The following is a 17,000-nucleotide window of genomic DNA, read 5'->3' on the forward strand; positions in this document are numbered from 1 at the left end:
CACTGACAAAGACATGAACAGTCTCTCATTTTAAGGGTATGTGTCCACGTTCAGGATTGCATCAGGATTTGGTCAGGATTTTTCATCAGTATTTGTAAGCCAAAACCAGGAGTGGAACAATTAGAGGAAAAGTATAATAGAAACATATGCACCACTTCTGCATTTATCACCCACTCCTGGTTTTGGCTTACAAATACTGATGAAAAATCCTGACCAAATCCTGATGCAATCCTGAACGTGGACACATACCCTTAAGGGTAGGTTAATTTTAACATTGAGAGACAGAATATCACAAATAAAATTCAGAAAGTCACATTGTTTTGGGTCGCCGCGACATTGCATTAAATGCAATAATGGGTGATCAAAAGATTGTATCCACACCAATATGGTATCAATAAAAACGTCAGCTCGGCACGCAAAAAATAAGCCCTCACCCAACCCCAGATCACGAAAAATGGAGACACTACTGGTCTCGGAAAATTACACCATTTTTTTTTTTTTTTTTTAACAAACTTTGGATTTTTGTTTCACCATTTGAATAAAAAATGCAATCTATACATGTTTGGTATCTATGAACTCATAATCCCTGGAGAATCATCATGGCAGGTCAGTTTTAGAATTTAGTGAACCTAGCAAAAAAGCCAAACAAAAAAACAAGTGTGGGATTGCACTTTTTTTGCAATTTCACTGCACTTGGAATTTTTTTCCTGTTTTCTAGTACACAACATGGTAAAACCAATGGTGTCGTTCATAAGTACAACTCGTCCTGCAAAAAACAAGCCCTCACATGGCCATATTGACGGAAAAATAAAAATGTTATGGCTCTGGGAAGAAACGCAAAAATGAAAAAAGAGCTGTGGTGTGAAGGGGTTAACATTTTGTCTCAATTTATATGTAGCTGTTGTATGTTATCCTGATCTTTTATGAACAGTTACTACACCTATTATAATCTGATATGTGCTAACCCCCAACTTACTCTGTGATATTTATGACCTTGTTTACTTAGTCTTGATTGTATGCATCTGGTCGACCCTTAATTCTCTGACCAAGATGAGCAGAGACCACTCCTCTCTGCTCCACACCTGAACGCACTTAGTTTTCCATATATTGCCTAGCACAAGTCTGCATGACTTCAGTCTGCAGTGTGATTTCTAGAAGTGTGTTCTAAAAGTGTGGATTACATTAGAATTAAAACCTGAATTGAACCTGAAGGGAACTGAAGGTAACTGGCCAGTCACTGCAAACAATGTTTCTGTTTGTTGTCACTTTTACCCCTATAATCTTTCACTTTCTGCAACCTCCCCCAATCCCCACACCAAGTAAGGAACTGTTCATCTCCTCTTCAATCCTCCCCATCCATCTCACCTCCTCCTCTGAACTGTTCCTCAACATACAATCCTCTGTCTCAAAGCACAGGCAGCCCCCTCACGCTCTCTCCTGCTCCCACCTGCTAACACTATCTCTGCTCCTTCTCACTGCTGGTGATATCTCTCCAAATCCTGGTCCTCCTCACCATATTCCCACAGTCATTTCTACCTCCCACCCACGCTCCATCACAAACTTCCGTAACCTCTCTAACCTTATACCCATTCGCCCAGCCCCCGCTTCCCCAGTCCCACTAACAGGAGCTCTGTGGAACGCTCGCTCTGTCTGTAACAAGCTTTCCTACATCCATGATCTTTTTGTTACTACCAAACTTTCCTTCCTCGCCATCACCGAAACCTGGCTCACCCCTTCTGACACGGCCTCCCCTGCTGCACTCTCTTACGGTGGCTTCCACCTTTCTCACACACCCCGCCCCAGCAGCAAGCATGGTGGAGGAGTTGGTTTTCTCCTGTCAGATAACTGCTCCTTCACCCCAATCCCACTGCCACCCTCTGTTACCCTCCCTTCCTTTGAGGTGCACTCTGTGCGCATCTACTCCCCCTCCAACCTCCAACTGGCTGTCATTTACCGCCCCCCAGGGCCAGCCACCACCTTCTTTGACCACTTCACCACCTGGCTACTTCATTTCCTTTCTGCGGACATCCCCACTATCATCATGGGCGATTTCAACATACCCATTGACACTTCCCTCTCAGCTGCCACTAAACTTCTATCTCTCTCTTCCTCCTTCGGCCTCACTCAATGGTCTTCTGCAGCCACTCACAAAGATGGTAACACACTGGACCTCATCTTCACCCGCCTCTGCTCCCTATCTAACCTCTCTAACTCGCCTCTTCCTCTCTCTGACCACAACCTTCTCACATTCTCATCTCTCCCCACTCCATGTCTAGAGTCCCCACCCCACAAACTTTCACACCCTCGCAGAAATCTTAAACATCTTGACCTACATTCATTCTCTGAATCCCTCCTCCCTCTCACAGACATAAGTTCCATACACAATGCGGATGACGCTGCCGCTCTATATAACACCACAATAGCTGTAGCTTTGGAATCTGCTGCCCCACTTACACATACCAAAGCTCGCAAAATCAACAGACAGCCCTGGCACACCAGCCTGACCAAAGAACTGAGGCAAGCTTCCAGGGCTGCTGAGCGCAGATGGAAAAGATCCCACTCCAACGACCACTTAATTGCATTCAAACAGTCCCTCACTACTTTCAAGACCGCACTCGCCACAGCTAAACAAACCTACTTCTCATCTCTCATATCCTCCCTGTCTCACAACCCTAAACAGTTATTCAACACCTTCAATTCTCTCCTCCGTCCCCCAGCACCTCCTCCCTCCTCACTTATCTCTGCTGAAGACTTTGCCTCATTCTTCAAGCAGAAGATTGATAACATCAGAGACAGTTTTGGTCAACAAGCCCCAGAGCCCTTCCTCCCAACTACCCAGCCCTCCACCTCCAAAACCAACTTCTCCACCATTACAGAAGATCAACTCTCCACTCTACTCTCAAGATCGCATCTCACCACCTGTGCACTTGACCCGCTCCCAACCCACCTCATCCCAAACCTCACCACAATCTTCATCCCAACCCTAACCCATCTCTTCAACCTATCACTAACAAATGGTGTTTTCCCCTCAAGCTTTAAACATGCCTCCATCACACCTATCCTCAAAAAGCCCTCTCTTGACCCATCCTCTGTATCTAGCTATCGCCCTATATCACTTCTCCCCTATGCCTCAAAACTACTGGAACAACACGTCTACCTCGAACTGTCCTCCCATCTCTCTTCTTGCTCCCTCTTTGACCGCTTACAATCTGGCTTCCGGTCACACCATTCCACTGAAACTGCCCTAACTAAGGTCACCACTGACCTTTTAACCGCCAAGAGCAAGCGACACTACTCTGTTCTCCTCCTCCTCGACCTGTCGGCTGCCTTTGACACAGTGGACCATTCCCTATTATTACAGACCCTCTCATCCCTTGGCATCACAGACTTGGCCCTATCCTGGATCTCATCATACCTAACAGACCGGACATTCAGCGTCTCCCACTCACACACCACCTCCTCACCTCGCCCCCTCTCTGTCGGAGTCCCACAAGGTTCAGTCCTTGGGCCCCTGCTCTTCTCCATTTACACCTTTGGCCTGGGACAGCTCATAGAATCTCATGGCTTTCAGTATCACCTCTATGCTGATGACACACAGATCTACATCTCTGGACCAGATATCACCTCCCTACTAACCAGAATCCCTCAATGTCTGTCCACTATTTCATCCTTCTTCTCCGCTAAATTTCTGAAACTTAACATGGACAAAACAGAATTCATCATCTTTCCCCCATCTCACGTGACCCCCTCAACGAACCTATCCATTACAGTAAATGGCTGCCCACTCTCCCCAGTCCCACAAGCTCGCTGCCTCGGGGTTATCCTTGACGCTGATCTCTCCTTCAAACCACATATCCATGCCCTTTCCACTTCCTGCCGACTTCAACTCAAAAATATTGCACGAATCCGTTCATTCCTCAACCAAGAATCTGCAAAAACCCTAGTCCATGCCCTCATCATCTCTCGTCTTGACTACTGCAACCTCCTGCTCTGTGGCCTCCCCTCAAACACTCTCGCACCCCTCCAATCTATTCTAAACTCTGCTGCCCGACTAATCCACCTGTCCCCCCGCTATTCTCCGGCCTCTCCCCTCTGTCAATCCCTTCACTGGCTCCCCATTGCCCAGAGACTCCAGTACAAAACCCTAACCATGACGTACAAAGCCATCCACAACCTGTCTCCTCCTTACATCTGTGACCTCATCTCCCGGTACTTTCCTACACGCAACCTCCGATCCTCACAAGATCTCCTTCTCTGCTCCCCTCTTATCTCCTCTTCCCACAATCGCATACAAGATTTCTCTCGCGTATCACCCCTACTCTGGAACCCTCTACCACAACATATCAGACTCTCGCCCACCATCGAAACCTTCAAAAAGAATCTGAAGACCCACCTCTTCCGACAAGCCTACAACCTGCAGTAACCACCGATCAACCAACCGCTGCACGATCAGCTCTATCCTCACCTACTGTATTCTCACCCATCCCTTGTAGATTGTGAGCCCTCGCGGGCAGGGTCCTCTCTCCTACTGTACCAGTTATGACTTGTATTGTTCAAGATTATTGTACTTGTTTTTATTATGTATACCCCTCCTCACTTGTAAAGCGCCATGGAATAAATGGCGCTATAACAATAAATAATAATAATAATAATAATATAGTGATAAGCGAACGTGCTCGGATAAGGTGTTATCTGAGCATGCTTGTATGCTAGCAGAGTGACTTCGGCGTGCTCCGATATATGTTCGAGTCCCCGCGGCTGCATGCAGGGACTGCCTAACAGACAGGCAGTGAGCAGATAACACCTTATCCGAGCACGTTCGCTCATCACTAGTGCTAAAATGTAGAATTATTTGTAATAAAGCATTTTTGCATCTCTTGTGTTTCCAGTTTTTATGTCACTCGTATTATTAGGCTGTGAGCTCACTAATCTGTTCTCTTATTCTATTCCTTACACAGGAAGTGCTAATGATGCTTGACAACTACGTGCGAGATTTTAAGGCTCTGATTGACTGGATCCAGCTACAGGAAAAGCTGGAGAAAACAGATGCACAAAGCCGGTAATACAAGTAGTTGTATGCATTCTATCTCTATAATCTACATTCCCTACCATTAAACATTAAAATGGTATTAAAAAGGCATTCTCAAGTTTGGTTAGGGCATAACCTCCTGAATGTTAGGGGTATGACCCCCATGGATCCCCGGAACTGATCCTAAGAACCAGGGTTCTGTGTGAATAGAACAGTGGTTGATCATGTGCACTTCTGCTCCATTCATTCTCTATGGGACCACCGGACGTAGTCAACTGCAGTGTTCGGCTGGGTTTCGGCACTCCCATTACGAATAAATGAGGTGTTGGAGGTGCACATGATCGACCACCGCTCTCTACACACAGTCCCTGAGCAGTCCGAAAGTAAGCCCCTGTCCTATAGATAGGGGATAGCTTCCAAACTTGAGAATCACACTTTAAGATGGAAATGCTTTTCCATAGTTTGAGTATATCTTCACACCTTCTGGACAGTTAGTAACATATGTCAAGCTCACTCGTGTCAGAAATCAGTCCTTGCTACCCCTTTATTGGACTTGTCCTATATCTGCGGTGTCCTACATAAGGGAAATGCAGCTGCACAAGTTTTGATAATGTCTTGGACTCCAGTGTGAGCTCTTTTCTCCAGTGTGCGATCCCAGCAGCTGTAAGAAAAGCTGTGTCTGTGCTCTGAAAGCTTGTGCAGCTCTTGAAACCTGTACGGTTGTGAAGCACAAAATATATTAGAAATAAATTAGGAATTAGAACTGCGACAAAATCAATATGTGACACATGCAGATTCACTGTGGATTTCTTACAATTTGGCTAAAAAAAAAAACAGCAGAAATTATCTGCCATGCCTGAAGTTCTCCTTAGCTTACAGTAATGAACTAGATGGGTATTTCCTGAAGGAACTACAGATAGTGCTTTGGAATGGTGCCCGGGCTGCCCCTGCAAGACTTTCACACTTGGGTGCCCCTCAGGCGGTCCGATTTGGTGGGTTGGGTCAATCTGGGTCTGATTTTGTGGGCGGGGTAAATCTAGGTCCGATTCGGTGGGCGGGGTCACTTTTGGTCCGATTCTGTGGGCGCGGCCACTCTGGGTCCAATTCGGTGGGCGGAGCCACTCTGGGTCCGATTTGGTGGGCGGGGCACCTTAGGGACCAATTTGGTGGGTGGGGTCACTCGGTCCGATTTGGTGGGCTGGGCACCTCAGGGTCTGATTTGGTGGGCTGGGCACCTCAGGGTCCGATTTGGTGGGTGGGGTCACTCTGGGTCCGATTTGGTGGGCGGGGTCACTCTGGGCCCGATTTGGTGGAAGGGGTCACTCTGGGTCCGATTTGGTGGAAGGGGTCACTCTGGGTCTGATTTGGTGGAAGGGGTCACTCTGGGTCCGATTTGGTGGGCGGAGCCACTCTGGGTCCGATTTGGTGGGCGGGGTCACTCTGGGTCTGATTTAGGGGGCGGGGTCACTCTGGGTCCGATTTGGTGGGCCGGGCCCCTCGGGGTCCGATTTGGTGGGCCGGGCCTCTCGGGTTCCGAATTGGTGAGCGGGGTAATCTACTATCTAATTATCTAAGGGCACTTCCGTCTTTCTGTCTCACAACACCGCTACGTCATCATCTCGTGAGACCGCAATGCACTCTTGGGACCGGAGCGCGCAACAAGCATCGGGTACCGGCCACTCCAGGTGCAACAAGCATCGTGTACCGGCCGCTCTAGGAGGTGCAACAACCATCAGATACCGGCCGCTCCAGGAGGTGAGTATGTAACTTTTTTATTTTAATTCTTTTTTTTTTTTAACAGGGATATGCAGTATACTATGTGACTGGACAATATACTACGTGACTGGGCAGTATAACTACGTGGCTCTGCGCTGTATACTGCGTGGCTCTGTGCTGTATACTGCGTGGCTCTGCGCTGTATACTACGCGGCTCTGCGCTGTATACTACGCGGCTCTGCGCTGTATACTGCGTGGCTCTGCGCTGTGTACTGCGCGGCTCTGCGCTGTGTACTGCACGGCTCTGCGCTGTGTACTGCGCGGCTCTGCACTGTGTACTGCGCGTTCTGCGCTGTATACTGCGCGGCTCTGCGCTGTATACTGCGCAGCTCTGCGCAGCTCTGCGCTTTGTACTGCGCGGCTCTGCGCTATATACTGCGTGGCTCTTCGCTGTATACTACGCGGCTCTGCGCTGTGTACTGCGCGGCTCTGCGCTGTGTACTGCGCGTGTCCGTGCTGTGTACTGCGCGTGTCTGCGCTGTATACTGCGGGGCTCTGCACTGTATACTGCGGGGCTCTGCGCTGTATACTACGCGGCTCAGCGCTGTATACTGCGCGGCTCTGCGCTGCGTACTGCGCGGCTCTGCGCTGTATACTGGGTGGCTCTGCGCTGTGTACTGCGCGGCTCTGTGCTTTGTACTGTGCGGCTCTGCACTGTGTACTGCGCGGCTCTGCGCTGTGTACTGCGCGGCTCTGCGCTGTGTACTGCGCGGCTCTGCGCTTTATACTGTGCGGCTCTGCGCTCTGTACTGCGCGGCTCTGCGCTGTGTACTGCGCAGCTCTGCGCTGTATACTGCGCGGCTCTGCGCTGTGTACTGCACGGCTCTGCGCTGTGTACTGCGCGGCTCTGCGCTGTGTACTGCTCGGCTCTGCGCTGTGTACTGCGTGGCTCTGCGCTGTGTACTGCGCGGCTCTGCGCTGTGTACTGCGCGGCTCTGCGCTGTGTACTGCGCGGCTCTGCGCTGTGTACTGCACGGCTCTGCGCGGTATACTGCGCGGCTCTGCGCTTTATACTGTGCGGCTCTGCGCTCTGTACTGCCCGGCTCTGCGCTGTCTACTGCGCGGCTCTGCGCTGTGTACTGCTCGGCTCTGCGCTGTGTACTGCGCGGCTCTCCGCTTTATACTGCGCGGCTCTGCGCTTTATACTGCGCGGCTTTGCGCTGTGTACTGCATGGCTCTGCGCTGTGTACTGCGCGGCTCTGCGCTGTGTACTGCACGGCTCTGCGCTGTGTACTGCACGGCTCTGCGCTTTATACTGCGCGGCTCTGCGCTGTGTACTGCACGGCTCTGCGCTGTGTACTGCGCGGCTCTGCGCTGTGTACTGCACGGCTTTGCGCTTTATACTGCTCGGCTCTGCGCTGTGTACTGCACGGCTCTGCGCTGTGTACTGCGCGGCTCTGCGCTGTGTACTGCGCGGCTCTGCGCTTTATACTGCGCGGCTCTGCGCTTTATACTGCGCGGCTCTGCGCTGTGTACTGCGCGGCTCTGCGCTGTGTACTGCGCGGCTCTGCGCTGTGTACTGCACGGCTCTGCGCTTTATACTGCGCGGCTCTGCGCTGTGTACTGCACGGCTCTGCGCTGTGTACTGCGCGGCTCTGCGCTGTGTACTGCACGGCTCTGCGCTTTAAACTGCGCGGCTCTGCGCTGTGTACTGCACGGCTCTGCGCTGTGTACTGCGCGGCTCTGCGCTGTGTACTGCGCGGCTCTGCGCTTTATACTGCGCGGCTCTGCGCTGTGTACTGCGCGGCTCTGCGCTGTGTACTGCGCGGCTCTGCGCTGTGTACTGCACGGCTCTGCGCTTTATACTGCGCGGCTCTGCGCTGTGTACTGCACGGCTCTGCGCTGTGTACTGCGCGGCTCTGCGCTGTGTACTGCACGGCTCTGCGCTTTATACTGCGCGGCTCTGCGCTGTGTACTGCACGGCTCTGCGCTGTGTACTGCACGGCTCTGCGCTGTGTACTGCGCGGCTCTGCGCTGTGTACTGCGCGGCTCTGCGCTTTATACTGCGCGGCTCTGCGCTGTGTACTGCGCGGCTCTGCGCTGTGTACTGCGCGGCTCTGCGCTGTGTACTGCACGGCTCTGCGCCTTATACTGCGCGGCTCTGCGCTGTGTACTGCACGGCTCTGCGCTGTGTACTGCGCGGCTCTGCGCTGTGTACTGCACGGCTCTGCGCTTTATACTGCGCGGCTCTGCGCTGTGTACTGCACGGCTCTGCGCTATGTACTGCGCGGCTCTGCGCTGTGTACTGCGCGGCTCTGCGCTTTATACTGCGCGGCTCTGCGCTGTGTACTGCGCGGCTCTGCGCTGTGTACTGCGCGGCTCTGCGCTGTGTACTGCACGGCTCTGCACTGTATACTGCGTGGCTGTGCAATATACTACGTGGACATGCATATTCTAGAATACCCGATGAGTTAGAATCGGGCCACAGTCTAATAATCATAAGACTACGGATAGTGGTTTGGAATTGTGCTGTACTGTCACTTTAAGAGCTGATATTATCTGACAAAACTTGTGACCTGGTGAGCTGATGTAGATTTCATAGGAGTTGGCATAGTAACTGTGTCTGACTGCGCATATCAATGAGCTAATCAGCCAGGTGGCAGTTATTTTTAGAAATTGCCTCAGAAACCAGCCCATTATAAACGTATGGGAAAATTTCTCCATTGAAACGCATTGAAAGACTTTTTTCAAACACAAATTGCGCAAAAACTACAAATCCAATCGACACGAAAAATACTTAGCACACCTCTCAGGAACGCTGGCTTCGAAATGACACCTCACTGGAGTCTGTGAGTTTAGCGGTTCGGGCCGCATTACGTGCGGACTGAATAATAAGAATAAGAAGAAGTTTACCACGGTGGAATAACAGTATAGTGCTTTGTTCCAAAGCACTATAATTATTACTTACTAGATGGTGGCCCGATTCTAACGCATCGGGTATTCTAGAATATGTATGCGTAGTGTATAGCACAGCCCACGTAGTATATTGCACAGCCACGCAGTACATTGCGCAGCCCACGCAGTACATTGCGCAGCCCACGCAGTACATTGCGCAGCCCACGCAGTACATTGCGCAGCCCACGCAGTACATTGCGCAGCCCACGCAGTACATTGCGCAGCCCACGCAGTACATTGCGCAGCCCACGCAGTACATTGCGCAGCCCACGCAGTACATTGCGCAGCCCACGCAGTACATTGCGCAGCCCACGCAGTACATTGCGCAGCCCACGCAGTACATTGCGCAGCCCACGCAGTACATTGCGCAGCCCACGCAGTACATTGCGCAGCCCACGCAGTACATTGCGCAGCCCACGCAGTACATTGCGCAGCTCACGCAGTACATTGCGCAGCCCACGCAGTACATTGCGCAGCCCACGCAGTACATTGCGCAGCCCACGCAGTACATTGCGCAGCCCACGTAGTACATTGCGCAGGCCACGTAGTACATTGCGCAGGCCACGTAGTACATTGCGCAGGCCACGTAGTACATTGCACAGGCCACATAGTACATTGCGCAGCCCACGTAGTACATTGCGCAGCCCACGTTGTACATTGCGCAGCCCATGTAGTATATTGCGCAACCCACGTTGCATATTGCGCAGCCCACGTTGCATATTGCGCAGCCCACGTTGCATATTGCGCAGCCCACGTTGCATATTGCGCAGCCCACGTAGTATATTGCGCAGCCCACGTAGTGTATTGCGCAACCCACGTTGCGTATTGCGCAGCCCACGTTGCATATTGCGCAGCCCACGTTGCATATTGCGCAGCGCCCACGTTGTATATTGCGCAGCCCACGTAGTATATTGCGCAGCCCACGTAGTATATTGCGCAGCCCACGTAGTATATTGCGCAGCCCACGTAGTATATTGCGCAGCGCCCACGTTGTATATTGTGCAGCCCACGTAGTATATTGCGCAGCCCACGTAGTATATTGAGCAGCCCACGTAGTATATTGCGCAGCCCACGTTGTATATTGCGCAGCCCACATTGTATATTGCGCAGCCCACGTAGTATATTGCGCAGCCCACGTAGTATATTGCGCAGCCCACGTTGTATAGTCACGTAGTATAAAGCACAGCCCATGTAGTATATTGCCCAGCCACGTAGTATATAGCACAGCCCATGTAGTATATTGCCCAGTCACGTAGTATATAGCACAGCCCATGTAGTATATTGCCCAGCCACGTAGTATATTGCACAGCCCATGTAGTATATTGCCCAGCCCACGCAGTATATAGCAATGTGGGCATCATATCCCTGTTAAAAAAAAAATAAATAAAAATAAAATAAAAAATGGTTATATACTCACCTTCCGGAGCCCCCGGATCCAAGCGAAGCGGTTACCGACGCTGCTCGTGCGCTCCGGTCTCAAGAGTGCATTGCGGTCTCGCGAGATGATGACGTAGCGGTCTCGCGAGACCACTACGTCATCATCTCGCGAGATCGCAGCATGGATCGGTTAACGGAGCGTCGCGAGCGGGAAAGGCCTGTTGTCGATCCGGGGGCCGACGGACGGTGAGTATATAACGATTTTTTATTTTTTTTAATTATTTTTAACATTAGATCGTTTTACTATTCATGAATAGTAAAAAGTTAGTCACACAGGGTTAAAAGCAGCGGTAACGGAGTGCATTACACCGCGGCATAACGCGGTCCGTTACCGCTGACATTAACCCTGTGTGAGGGCAGACTGTAGGGGAGTACGGAGCGGGCACTGACTGCGGGGAGGAAGGAGCGGCCATTTTTCCGCCGGACTGTGGCCGTCGCTGATTGGTCGTGGCTGTTTTGCCACGACCAATCAGCGACTTGGATTCCATGACAGACAGAGGCCGCGACCAATGAATATCCGTGACAGACAGAAAGACAGACAGACAGAAGGACAGACAGAAAGACGGAAGTGACCCTTAGACAATTATAGTAGATGTAAGACTATGGATACCTGATAAGGAGTTGTATAGTTAAGGAAAGAGGAAAGAAAAAAACTGCAAACTTTTTCAGTAAGGTTATACAACATCTTTAAATAGCTATGGATTAAAAAAAGTTAATAATATCCCCAGAACTAGAGACTTTTTATAAGTTCTAGAACAGTATTTCTTAACATTTCCAGGTCAAATACTTTAAATGTTATGATCTGAATTGCATATAACACAGTGTGCAGAATAATTAGGCAAGTGAGTATTTTTTTTTGAGCAGTGTATGTATAAAATGATGGTATGGTCAAAATAAAGGAAACACTTAAACAACAGAATATAACTTCAAGTAAATCAAACGTCTGTGAAATCAAACTGTTCACTTAGGAAGCAACACTGTTTGACAATCAATTTCACATTCTGTTGTGCAAATGGAATAGACAACAGATGGAAATTATTGGCAATTATCAAGACACACTCAATAAAGGAGTGGTTCTGCAGGTGGGGACCACATCTCTGTACCAATGCTTTCTGGCTGATGTTTTGGTCACTTTTGAATGTTGGTTGTGCTTCACACTCGCACACTCGTGGTAGCATGAGACGGACTCTACAACCCACACAAGTGGCTCAGGTAATGCAGCTCATCCAGCTTGGCACATCAATGCGAGCTGTGGCAAGAAGGTTTACTGTTTGTCAGTGTAGTGTCCAGAGGCTGGAGGTGCTACAGGAGATAGGCCAGTACACCAGGAGATGTGGAGGGGGCTGTAGGAGGGCAACAACCCAGCCAGCAGGACCACTACCTCAGCCTTTGTGCAAGGAGGAACAGGAGGAGCAATGCCAGAATCCTGCAAAATGACCTCCAGCAGGCCACAAATGTGCATGTGTCTGCACAAACTGTTAGACACCGACTTCATGAAGATGGTCTGAGTGCCCGACGTCCACAAATGGGGGTTTTGCTCACAGCCCAACACCGTGCAGGACACTTGGCATTTGTCACAGAACACCAGGATTGGCAAATTCGCCACTGACGCCCTGTGCTCTTCACATATTAAAGCAGGTTCACACTGAGCACATGTGACAGAGTCTGGAGACGCAGTGGAGATCGATCTGCCTGCAGCATCCTTCAGCATGACCGGTTTGGCAGTGGGTCAGTAATGGTGGGGGATGGTATTTCTTTGGAGGGCCGCACAGCCCTCCATGTGCTCGCGAGAGGTAGCCTGACTGCCATTAGGTACCGAGATGAGATCCTGAGACCCCTTGTGAGACCATATGCTGGTGCGGTTGGCCCTGGGTTCCTTCTAATGCAGGACAATGCTGGACCTTATGTGGCTGGAGTGTGTCAGCAGTTCCTGCAAGATGAAGGCATTGAAGCTATGGACTGGCCCACCCGTTCCCCAGACCTGAATCGGATTGAACACATCTGGGACATCATGTCTCGAACCATCCACCAACGTCACGTTGCACCACAGACTGTCCAGGTCTGGGAGGAGATCCCTCAAGAGACCATCCGCCGCCTCATCAGGAGCATGCCCAGGTGTTTTAGGGAGATCATACAGGCACGTTGAGGCCACACACTACTGAGCATCATTTCCTTGTCTTGAGGCATTTCCACTGAAGTTGGATCAGCCTGTAACTTCATTTTCCACTTTGATTTTGAGCATCATTCCAACTCCAGACCTCCGTGGGATATTAGTTGTGATTTACGTTGATCATTTTTAGGTTTTATTGTTCTCAACACATTCCACTATGTAATGAGTAAAGATTTACAACTGGAATATTTAATTCAGTGATATCTAGGATGTGGGATTTTAGTGTTCCCTTTATTTTTTTGAGCAGTGTATTTTCTAGATCCAAGCTGTGGGGGCAGCACTCTGGGTATTTTTCTTACAATGCACACTGACAATGCACTTTCTTGCTATGTTGTTACTTATGGTGAGAGCTGGTGAAAGAGCACACTGTCACTGTGCATATTGCACAGTGACAAGAATCTACTGAACACGGAATTGATAGGTTTATTAACCCTTTGGATTGTCAGACAGCACTGTTCCACCTGCAAATTCCATCCAACTTTGTCCAGGAATTTTTGGCTGCCAGATGGGGGGCAAGCTTCCCTTTATGCCCCTTAGGGTGGCATTCATATCAGCCTCCCAATCACTGTCACCACTGCTGCACTCTACTAAGCAAAAATAACTGATGAGCTTTATTGGCTGAAACCTCGCTAATAGTTCAGTATAGAAAAAATTTAGTACCTTCCAGACGAATCAAAATTTACCCAGAACCCCTCAGGACTTTTGTCTCGGAGATTGTGCTAATAAGTGGCTCCCACCACCACATTTAATGGACCTGTCTTATGCTCCATAGATTGTGGAGTCACATTGGCCGACTAATCTCCGCACTTATAGGCATTTCTGTCCGTGACTGACAGCTCTGATCCCTCACAGAGAGCAAGACTGAAATACTAAGTATGGCCTATTCATTACATAAGCTTTTTTTTCCATTGTGTTGTACATATTGTGCTATATTTTGTGTGCTCTGTACCCGTAATGTCAGTAGAAGAGGTTGACTATGTCTCTGAGGGACTTCATGTGCTCACCCTGACTAGAGATGGCACGCCCGTGTGACAGTATTAATGAATGACCACATGTATGACTTTCCACACCACGCTTGCCTCTGGGGTATAGTAATTTTCCTTCTGTCTGCTTACAAGGCCAATACAATAGTTCCTGGATTATTTATCATACAGCAATCAAAGGATGCAAGGCTTTATTATCTGAAGCGAAGAATGGCTAGATAATGCCAGTAATTAGCGAGGAATTACACCAATTAACATTTCACAATGCAATTGATTTCTGTTGGTCTTTGTTGTGGTTTCTATCATATTTGCCAAGTCTGCATGTGATCGGAGCCTTATTAATTACTGTATGTAAGTTGTTATTATCGTTCACTTGGGCCTTGCTTGTTACAATTCTAATCTTTATTCTATAGACCTACCTCTTTGGCATGGGAAGTGAAGAAAATGTCTCCTGGCCGTCATGTCTTGCCCAGTCCGTCATCTGATAGAGTGAGCTCCACCTCAAGTGCAAGGAGGGCTCTTAACTTTGGGTATGATCCGTGATATAACCGTGATAGAAGTGTTAACAAAGCAGTGACTAGTTTGTATGATTCACTAATGTCTGTGCTGGACTTTCTGATCAGTAAAGCGTCTCACTAGATCAGATATTTGGTGTAAAACATATATGTATAGCAAAGGTTTTAATGCATTTTAAGGGGTCAGTTTAACGGCTTCACGACACGGCCAGTTTATTATCTTGTCTTTTTCCCCTCCTTCTTCTCCGAGCCATAACTTTTTTACTGCACTGTGCATATGAAATATGAGGGCTTGTTTTTTTTGGGGGGGACAAGTTGTAATTTAGATTTTTTTTTACCAAATGGGAAATAAATCCATGTGGGGAGAAATTGTGAAAAAGAAAAAAAAACACCTCCAATTCTAACATTGTTTTTTGGGAATTGTTTTTATGGTGTACATTATGTGGTAAAAAATGACCCCACAATGTGATTCTGCTCGTCAGTACAATCACGGCGATACTAAACTTGTACAGGTTTTTTATTAATTTTGTGGTGAAAAAAAATCAGCAGTTTTCCACCAAAATTTTTTGGGATGAGTCGCCATTTTCTGAGACCCAAAATGTTTTCATTTTTCGGTCGATGGAGCTATGTGACAACTCATGTTTTGTGGGCAAGACTACACTTTTATTAATACCATTTTGGGATTGATATGATGTTTTGATCACTTGTTACATCATTTTTTGTGGTTTTGCAGCAGCCAAAAAAAACCCAAATATTGGCGTTCTTGAATTTTTTCAGCTTGAGGTTTACCAATCTTTTTAATTATTTTTATATTTTCATAGATCAGGCTTTTCTGAACTCTGTGATACCACATGTGTGTTTTTTTTATTTTCATTGTTTTTCATTTTTAATGGAGGGTAAAGAGGGGGGGGGGTTGAACTTTAAAAAAAAAAAAAAAAAACCTTTTTTTTTTAATTTATACTTTTCACTATTCTTATTAGTCCCTATAGCGGACTTGAAGCTGTGATTATATGAATGCTTGTGCAATATACAGAGATGCCATAGCGCCCGATAGCACCCTGGCATGCTCAGATAACATCTTATCCGAGCACATTCTCTCATCACTACGGGTTAACAATCATGGGTGGTCCTAGCTGTAACATACAGCCATCACCTGCTGAGTACGAGGCAGGCTCACCCCGTGAGCCTGATCCATACACCCGCTTCCAACTTGCGACATACATGTACAGCGGATGTCGTGAAGGGGTTAAAGGACCTTATTTGTCAAAGTGTTTATAAGGAGTAAGGGGGAACGTTTCTCCTTGAGTAGAGTGCCAAGCTGGCGTAAGAAGACTTAGAGTCCTGTAAATTTGACTTTTTTTTTTTTTTTTTTTTTGAGGAAGAGGTCTATAACTCTGGTGCCATCTATTGGGGTAGTAATCCTATAAGTCATTATTGAATTATCGACCCTTTAACGAGTCTCATCACGTGACTTAATATAATATTGTCAAACCAGAAACTTAATTTGCAGATACATTGTGGGGTATTTGCCTTTTATCAGTGGAAAGCTGGAGATCTGATTTGTCTAGGTGAGGGACCTCTGAGAGAGTGGCTAAAGGAGAACTTTTCTCCATGTGGAGAGTACCAAGTTCACATTAGCACACATATAGGCCGTGCAATGGTCGTTTGAAAATTTAAATATGCAAATTTCTTCTTCAGAGAGGAAGAAGGCTTGAACTCTAGTGCCACCTATGGGGTAACATTCCTAAAGGTTAATATCGACCTGTTAACCTTTTTAATGCTTTGCACTGATGAGGGGCAAGCACTCTGAAACACATGGTTACAAATACAATGTCTGGTGGCAAGGCTCGTTAAAGGGACGATGTTGACCTTGAGGATTACTACCCCTATAGGGGGTCCTAGTCTCTAGTCGTCTTCCTCTTTAGAGGATATTTGCATAAGTTATTATAAGGACATTTGAAACATCTTAGATTTGGATGTCTATGCAGCCCAGTTACCATATAACATTATAAAGAATAGCTGTAATATCATATTTGGCCGCGTTTACATGATGCCTTTTTTTTTTCCGGAAACTTTCCGAAAACATTGTAAAATAGTAGCAATTTTATTGCTTTTTCAGGAAATTGCTGCAAAAAAAGCACCCCTGCATTGCAGACCCATGGTGTGAACATGATCTTAGTTTGTAAGCGTGTATT

At 48.1% G+C, this 17,000-nt stretch overlaps 1 protein-coding gene across 4 annotated transcripts in view; it reads left to right on the forward strand.

Moving 5' to 3' along the window:
- SCAPER (S-phase cyclin A associated protein in the ER) overlaps positions 1-17,000 on the forward strand; it is a 369,596-nt gene that overhangs the window by 72,079 nt on the left and 280,517 nt on the right. For all 4 annotated transcript variants that reach the window (XM_077264248.1, XM_077264247.1, XM_077264249.1 and 1 more), the window contains 2 exons: positions 4,959-5,059; positions 14,704-14,820. In XM_077264248.1, the coding sequence (XP_077120363.1) occupies positions 4,959-5,059; positions 14,704-14,820 (218 nt within the window). The remainder of the gene's footprint in view (positions 1-4,958; positions 5,060-14,703; positions 14,821-17,000) is intronic.

Source organism: Ranitomeya variabilis, chromosome 5 (genome assembly GCF_051348905.1).
Source record: "Ranitomeya variabilis isolate aRanVar5 chromosome 5, aRanVar5.hap1, whole genome shotgun sequence".
Taxonomy (NCBI): Eukaryota; Metazoa; Chordata; class Amphibia; order Anura; family Dendrobatidae; genus Ranitomeya; species Ranitomeya variabilis.